Below are 8,872 nucleotides of genomic sequence, written 5' to 3' on the forward strand. Positions count from 1 at the left end.
AGGAGGCTGAGGCAGGAGAATTGCCTGAACCCAGGAGGCAGAGGTTGCAGTGAGCCGAGATCACGCCATTGCACTCCAGCCTGGGTAACAAGAGCAAAACTCCGTCTCAGAGGGAAAAAAAAAAAAAGGGTTGGCCAGGCATAGTGGCACACGCCTGTAATCCTCGCACTTTTGGAAGCCACAGTGGGAGGATTGCTTGAGCCCAGGAGTTTAAGACCAGCCTGGGCAACGTGGCAAGATTAGCCGGGCATGGTGGCCCATGCCTTTAGCCCCAGCTACTTAGGAGGCTGAGGTGGGAGGATTGCTTGAGCCCAGGAGGCGGAGGTTGCAGGGAGCTGAGTTCGTGCCATTGTACTCCAGCCTGAGAAACAGAGCAAGACTCCATTTCAAAAGAAAAGAAAAGGAAAAATACAGAAGCGAAAGTGAAAACAAATACCTATAGTATAGTTAGCTGTTTTAATGTTGTTAGTGACTACTTTTTTGAGGCAATACTATATGATTTTTAAAAACCAAGCAGAAATTAAGGACATTTAGGTTGAACCAACTTGTTAGGATAATGATAGAGATGTATCAGTGTGACAAAGGAGGGCTTTTTGTAAAAAACAGTGATGGGGTCTCACTATGTTGAGCAGGCTGGTCTCAAACTCATCCTCCCATCTTGGCTTCCCAGAGCCCTGGAATTATAGGCAATGAGCCACAGCGCCTGGTCAAAAGAGGGCTTTTTATAATTAATGTTCTTAAAAATGTTATAGGCTAATCTGTAGAATTTTTTTCTTCTCTTTTTTTGTTTTTGTGAGATGGAGCCTCACTCTGTCACCCAGGCTGGAGTGCAGTAGCGTGATCTTGGCTTACTGCAGCCTTCGCCTCCCAGATTCAAGCCATTCTCCAACCTCGCCTATTGAATAGCTGGGATTACGGGTGCATGCCACCACACCCAGCTAATTTTTTTTCTATTTTTAGTAGAGACAGGATTTCACCATGTTGGCCTGGATGGTCTGATCTCCTGACTTTGTGATCCGCCCTCCTCGGCCTCCCAAAGTGCTGGGATTATAGGCATGAACCAACCATGCCCAGCTAATTTTTTTTTTCTTTCAATTTTTGTAGAGACAAGTCTCACTGTATTACTCAGGCTGGTCTCAAAATCCTAGGCTCAAGTGATCCTCCCACCTCAGCCTCCCAAAGTGCTAGGATTACAGGCATGAGTCACCATACCTGAACAGAGTTTTATTTTAAAATGTAACCCTACATTTATCTGGTGGTATTATTGACTGATTCTCTGTTTTATTTTATTTTATTTTATCTTATTTTATTTTATTTTATTTTGAGATAGAATCTCTTTCTGTCACCCAGGCTGGAGTGCAGTGGGGCAATCTTGGCTCACTGCAACCTCCGTCTCCTGGGTTCAAGTGATTCTCCTGCCTCAGCCTCCTGAGTAGCTGGGATTACATGCACCTGCCACCATGCCTGACTAATTTTTCTAATTTTTTTTAATAGAGACGGGTTTCACCATGTTGGCCAGGCTGGTCTTGAACGCCTGACCTCAGGTTATCTACCTGCCTCAGCCTCCCAAAGTGCTGGGATTACAGGCATGAGCCACCATGCCCAGCCTTGACTCTAGGTAAATTTGCTTTCTGATTTTAAAAGGGTCAGAAATTAATTAAGTCAAAAGAAAGCAACCCTGTATAAAAGATGTTTTGTAGAGCTTACTGCTGTTTTAATTTTTAGGTTCCCATTTTCCTGTTGGAGTAGTCCCTCCAAGAACAAAATCACCAACACCCGAATCTTCGACAATAGCTTCATATGTAACCCTGAGGAAAACTAAGAAGATGATGGATCTAAGAACGGTATTTAACTGGAAATTTACTTCTAGATTCTCAGACCTATTTATCGCCTTCTTACATGTTTTAGTTTTCAGTGTCTTAATCAAAATTCTCTTTGCATACTCAAGGATAAACATAATAATCTTAGTTATTCTTAAAATTTTGTTTGAAGAATTAGCACATCAGAGGACAGACCTAATTAATACCTAATTTAAGTTTCCTTTTGATCAGCCTAGACATGGGGTCATAGTCGTAGTCCGCGATTTGTGGAATCTATTCTCTAATCGCTGTACTACACTCCTTGATGCCTTTAAGAATTTCCTTGAGAGGTATAGACGTGTCCTATGGCCACCCACAAGTTAATGGATTTTCTAGCTTTCATGAGGTTGCAGGGCCTTTGAGCTACAGCTTTAATAGTTTTAGAATTTGCCAGTCCTCTGGTTACTCTGAGAAATGTGAATTGGAACTGGAAAATAAATCCTATATTTCACATTTTCATCTGAGATTAATTTAATTCAAACTCTAAACCAGTCTAGTTTTGTTCTTTGGAAAATGCTGAGTTTACTTAACTCCCTGTTCCCAAGTATTCTCTAGAAATGTGGGCTGCAAAAATACTTCTACTTTTTGTCATTTTAAATACTCTACCTATTTGATATGAGATAATTTTAAGCTATAAGACATGACTGAAAGGTAATACATATAAGATATATGGCAGGCCGGGTGCGGTGGCTCACACCTGTAATCCCAGCACTTTGGGAGGCCAAGCCGTGTGGATCATGAGGTCAAGAGATCGAGACTATCCCAGCCAACATGGTGAAACCCCGTCTCTACTAAAAATACAAAAAAAATTAGCCAGGTGAGGTGGCCGGGCACCTGTAATCCCAGCTACTGGGGAGGCTAAGGCAGGAGAATCGCTTAAACCCAGGAGGCGGAGGTTGCAGTGAGCCGTGATCGGGCCACTACACTCCAGCCTGGCCACAGAATAAGACTCCATCTCAAAAAAACAAAAACAAAAAAAACATATATGGCATGCCAGCATGCCTGGCTAATTTTTTTGTGTTTTTAGTAGAGATGGGTTCCACCATGTTAGCCAGGATGGTCTTGATCTCGTGACCTCGTGATCTGCCCGCCTTGGCCTCCCAAAGTGCTGGGATGACAGGTGTGAGCCACTATGCCGACCTTTTTGTTGTTGTTGTTAAATGGATAGGGTTTCACTCTGTTACCCGGGCTGAAGTGCCATGATATGATCATAGCTCACTGCAGCCCCCAACTCCTGGACTCAAAGTATCCTCTCACCCCAGCCTCCTGGCTAGCTGGGACGATAAGTATGTGCCTCCATACTCTGCTAATTTTTTTTTCTTTTTATTAGTAAGTGATGAGTTCTCACTGTGTTGCCCAGGCTAGATATTCTTTAACAATATTCAAAGTACAGCTACAAAAATACATGCCAAAAAACTCAGATGCATTTATGTATAAGAAATGTGCCGGGCATGGTGGCTCACACCTGTAATCCCAGCACTTTGAGAGGCCAAGGCAGGCAGATCACTTGAGGTCAGAAGTTCAAGACCAGCCTGGCCAACGTGGTGAAACCCTATCTCTACTTCAAAGTACAAAAAAAAAAATTAGCCGGGCGTGGTGGCACAAGCCTGTAGTCCTAGCTACTAGGGAGGCTGAGGCAGGAGAATTGCTTTAACCTGGGAGGCAGAGGTTGCAGTGAGCCGAGATCACGCCACTGTACTCCAGCCTGGGTGACAGTGAGTCCCTCTGAAAAGAAAAAGAAAAGAAATATAATGTAATGTTTTTAATTAGTATAAAATTATAAAGATCTATGGAAATGATGGAATCAAGATAATATATCATTATTAACATTAGTGGTCATGATTCTGTGATACTATTGTTTGTTCAAAGAGTTAGGCATTTTTTTAGAGATTGGAAGATTTCATTGAAAATAGTAAAGCTAAAATAACAATTCAACAGAAAAAGGACTGTAAAAAGTACATGTTAAAATCAAGCAGAGGCCAGGCGCTGTAGTTCACACTTGTAATCCCAGCACTTTGAAAGGCCAAGGCAGGCAGATCATTTGAGGTCAGGAGTTTGAGACCAGCCTGACCAACATGGTGTAACCCCATCTCTACTAAAAACCCAAAAATAAGCTAGGCGTGGTGGCAGGCGCCTGTAGTCTCAGCTACTCAGGAGGCTGAGGCATAACAATCACTTGAACCCAGGAGGCAGAGGTTGCATTGAGTCCAGATTGCACCACTGCATTCCAGCCTTGGGCAACAGAGTGACACTCTGTCTCAAAACAAACAAACACAAATATAAAATCAAGCAGAAAGATACTAGCAGGTTTAGGCCAGGCACAGTAGCTCCTGCTTATAATTCCATCACTTTTGGGAGGCCAGGTCTGGAGGATTACTTTAGCCCAGGAATTCAAGACTAGCCTAAACAACATAAGGAGACCCCATCTCTACAAAAATTACCAAAATAAATTAGCCAGGCATGGTGGCCTGTGCCTATGGTCTCACCTATTCAAGAGACCAAGAGTGGGTAGATCACTTAAGCCCAGGAGGTCTAGGTGAGCCGTGATTACCCCACTGCACCCCAGCCTGGGCGACAGAGCAACAGCCTGTCTCAAAAATACGTACATACATACATACAATTAAAATTAAAATAAGAAAAGGAAAATATATTTTACCATTTATTAAGTGGAAACAGATCATCATAAAGCTCTTCATTCTCATCATCTTCACATTGACTAGATGGAAGAAGAGGGAGTTGTTCTTACTGTCTCAGGAGTGGCAGAGGCAAAAGAGGTAGAAGTAGAAGGAGAGGCAGGCACATTGGGTGTATTTTATGAAAAAAATCCTCTGCCTCACTCCTGTAATCCCAGCACTTTGGGAGGCCAAGGCGGGTGGGTCATGTGAGGTCAGGAGTTCAAGACCAGCCTGGCTAACCTGGTGAAACCATCTCTACTAAAAATACAAAAAAATTAGCTGGGTGTGGTAGCAGGCACCTGTAATCCCAACTACTCAGGAGGCTGTGGCAGGAGAATCACTTGAACCTGGGGAGGTGGAGGTTGCAGTGAGCCGAGATCACACCATTGCATTCCAGCCTGGGTGACTGAGTGAGATTTTGTCTCAAAAAAAGAAAGAAAGAAATCCTCATATAAATGGACTTCTGCAGCTCAATCCCGTGTTGTTCAAAGATCAACTGTGTATATATGTATGTGTATGTATCCTTTATTAAGCATTTTCAAATATGACTCATTTATAGAAAATCAGTATTTTCATAGTTTTATTACTAATGAGAAAATATCTAAGGGTGTTTGCTTTATTAGTCTTTTCACAGTAAAGGTATGACTTAAAACATTACATTTCATCAATATGAAAGAAATCTATATTTAGACACCATGTCCCTGCTTTTCTCCTCGTTTGAATCTTATGCAGTTTTCTCAGGGTCATAGGACTGACTTGCTCCAGAGCTGCCATATTCTTTTTTTTTTTTTTTTTTTTTTTTTTTTTTTTTTGAGAGAGACTCTCACTCATTGCCCAGGCTGGCACGATCTTAGCTCACTGCAACCTCTGCCTCCTCCCAGGTTCAAACGATCCTCCCACCTCAGCATCCCGAGTAGCTGGAACTACAACCATGAGTCACCACGCCTGGCTAATTTTTTTGCATTTTTGTAGAGATAGGGTTTTGCCATGTTGGCCAGGCTGGGCTTGAACTCCTGGCCTCAAGTAATCCACCTGCCTCAGCCTCCCAAAGTGCTGGGATTACAGGCATGAGCCACTGTGCCCAGTTTGCCCTACCTTTTTACGGTGGTGGTGGTGGTTGTTTTTTGTTTTACCCAGATTTACTGGAACTGAATTATGGGGGTGGGTTGGTTGGTTGGTTGATTTGAGACAGGGTCTGGCTCTGTCGCCCATGCTGGAGTGCAATGGCACAATCTCAGCTCACTGCAACCTCCACCTCCTGGGCTCAAACCATCCTCCTACCTTAGCCTCCCAAGTAGCTGGGACTATAAGCATACGCCACCACACCTGCCTTGCTAATTTTTGTATTTTTGGTAGAGATGGATTTTCACCATGTTGCCCAGGCTGGTCTCGAATTCCTGGGCTCAAGCAATCCACCCACCTCAGCCTCCCAAAGTGCTGGGATTACAGGTGTAACCCACCATTCCTGGCCCATATATATATTTTTTTTAATGCCAAAAAAAAAAGTTTTTGTTTCTCTTTTTTTCTCTCCTCCCTTATATATCTTCTCTCTCTTTCTGTTATTGACCATACATCACCAATTACCAGTTAAAGATAAAATAACAATTTCATGTGCCTTTCTGGTGATATCTAAATGACATTCAAAGCCTCTTCTTGTGATTTTGAAAACAAACAAATGCACTTTACAACATTTTTTATTCCATCATACTTTTCAAAAGTTTTCATTTACGTATTGATATGTTCGTTTTTACTTTGAAGGAAAGACCAAGAAGTGCAGTGGAGCAGCTCTGTTTGGCTGAAAGTACTCGACCTAGGATGACTGTGGAAGAGCAGATGGAAAGAATAAGAAGACATCAACAAGCGTGCCTGAGGGAAAAGAAAAAAGGATTAAATGTTATCGGTGCTTCAGACCCATCACCCTTACAAAGCCCTTCAAATTTAAGGGATAATCCATTTAGGACTTCTCAGGTACATGAATTGCATTTGATTATTCTTTTGTGTAAATCTAATATCACTGAATTTTGGAATCAGAGTTACATGATGGATGGGTCTTAAAAGGTCTGTAGTATGGATAGTTATTTTATATTATTGAATTCTCATGATAATAAGCTAAGACAGCTAAGTAAAATACAAATAACCCTGATGAGTTCAAGAGACCAGAGCTAAAGTACTTTTTGGATGCCCGTGGACCAGTTGTGGACTTCATGTCTTCAACTGTAAGGTGATGATACAGCTGCCCAGATTCCTTAGAGACACTAAGAAAATAAAAGGGTTTTCAACAAATGTAAAATGCTATGCAGGTTACCAAGATAGTCCCCAATTCCCCTCTCAATAAAATGTGTATTGCTCTGTGTCCTAATTTAACATGACCTAAATTGGAGCAGGAGAGAGCTTCTAAATAAAGCTCCAAGTGTGCTGTCCATCACGTCTCAACTTCAGGCTTATAAAGTGATGCCATTTTGTTTCTTTTTGTTTTTGTTTTTTGCCCTTCTTTACAAATTTAGAGACAACAGGATAGCCAACCTGTTCAGTAGCTTCTGTCTGGTCTGTCCCTGTTCATAGACACTTGTCACCTGGCAATAGTATCTTAAAGTTTGTCTGCAATGGCATCAGCTGAACATGCTTTCCTGTCCTAATGGACATCCCCTCTTTCCATCTTATAAAGAGCAGGCATTGCTGATGGAGACTGAACAAAGCAACAGTTGAATTGTGGCACATTCTACAAATTATAAAATGAATTTTATGAATGTTTATTTTTAAAGAGATGAGAAAAATGAGTGGAATAGTTCTATATATATAAATGTTCTTTGTTAGTTTTTGTAGGAAAACTTCTTCATGAGTGGAGATCCAGCTTTGTTCTATTTTCAGAATTAACAGGCACTATTTATAAAATATACATACATGCACAGTATGAGTTTAAAAATGTTGGCCGGGTATGGTGGCTCACGCCTGTAATCCCAACACTTTGGGAGGCCGAGGCAGGCGGATCACAAGGTCAAAAGATCGAGACCATCCTGGCCAATGTGTTGAAACCCAGTCTCTACTAAAAATACAAAAAAATTAGCTGGGCGTGGTGGCATGCACCTGTAGTCCCACCTACTTGGGAGGCTGAGGCAGAAGAATGGCTTGAACCTGGGAGGCGGAGGTTGCAGTGAGCCAAGGTTGCACCACTGCACTCCAGCCTGGCTGGTGGCGGAGCAAGACTCTGTCTCAAAAATAAATAAATAAATAAATAAATAAAGTAAAAATGCTACATATCTTTTGAGCAGATTCGAAGGAGGGATGATAACATTAAGGAACCGGACACTGTCATTAGAGAAAATGAAGTAAAGCCAGACCATGAAACTCCTGCAGCAGAAATTGTTCAACTAAAAGAAGATGAACCCCAAAATGTGGACTTCAGCAAAGAGGTAGTGAGATTATTTTAGGACAGGTATTCCAAAGGAATAGATTTGTGAAGATTGAATCAAGTGGTGAGGTTGAAAATAAAATATGTTTCCTTCAGTCACAGAGGCTATAGAGCTAAATGAAAAAAATAGGCTTTCTTTAGTTTGACTGATGTATTCAGCCATGTCAAAATATTCATTAATTGGTCTGGCATGGTGGCTCATGAGTGTAATCCCAGCGCTTTGAGAGACTGAGGCAGGTAGATCACTTCAGCCCAGGAGTTTGAAACCAGCCTGGGCAACCTGGTGAAAACTTCTCTCTTCTAAAAATACAAAACTTAGCCAGGTATGGTGGCATCACACCTGTAGTCCCAGCTGCTTTTGGGGAAGCTGAGTGGGAGGATCACCTGAGCCCAAGTTGCAGTGAGCCGAGATCATGCCACTGCATTCCAGCCTGGAAATGCGGCCAGGCACAGTGCCTCTGTCTGTAATCCCAGCACTTTGGAGGCCGAGGCAATCAGGTCACTTGAGGCCCAGAGTTCAAGATCAGCCTGGCCAACATAGGGAAACGCTGTCTCTACTAGAAAATATAGAAGTTAGCTGGGTGTAGTGGCACATGCCTGTAATCCCTACTCTGAAGGTTGAGGCAGGAGAATCACTTGAACCCAGGAGGCAGAGGTTGCAGTGAACTGAGATCACACCACTGCACTGCAGCTTGGAGGGCAGAGTGAGTCTCTGTCTCAAAAAATAAAAAGAAAAACAAGCCGGGCGCGGTGGCTCAAGCCTGTAATCCCAGCACTTTGGGAGGCCGAGGCGGGTGGATCACGATGTCAAGAGATCAAGACCATCCTGGTCAACACGGTGAAACCCCGTCTCTACTAAAGCTACAAAAAATTAGCTGGGCATGGTGGCGCGTGCCTGTAATCCCAGCTGCTCAGGAGGCTGAGGCAGG

The 8,872-nt window shown here is 42.6% G+C and overlaps 1 protein-coding gene across 1 annotated transcript in view; it reads left to right on the forward strand.

Annotated features, from left to right (window-relative positions):
- Positions 1-8,872, forward strand: part of PLEKHA5 (pleckstrin homology domain containing A5) — a 240,820-nt gene that overhangs the window by 219,795 nt on the left and 12,153 nt on the right. The window contains exons 23-25 of the mRNA XM_037738513.1: positions 1,726-1,844; positions 6,293-6,502; positions 7,804-7,944. Of these exons, the coding sequence (XP_037594441.1) occupies positions 1,726-1,844; positions 6,293-6,502; positions 7,804-7,944 (470 nt within the window). The remainder of the gene's footprint in view (positions 1-1,725; positions 1,845-6,292; positions 6,503-7,803; positions 7,945-8,872) is intronic.

Source organism: Cebus imitator, unplaced genomic scaffold, assembly GCF_001604975.1.
Source record: "Cebus imitator isolate Cc_AM_T3 unplaced genomic scaffold, Cebus_imitator-1.0 Scaffold2, whole genome shotgun sequence".
NCBI lineage: Eukaryota > Metazoa > Chordata > Mammalia > Primates > Cebidae > Cebus > Cebus imitator.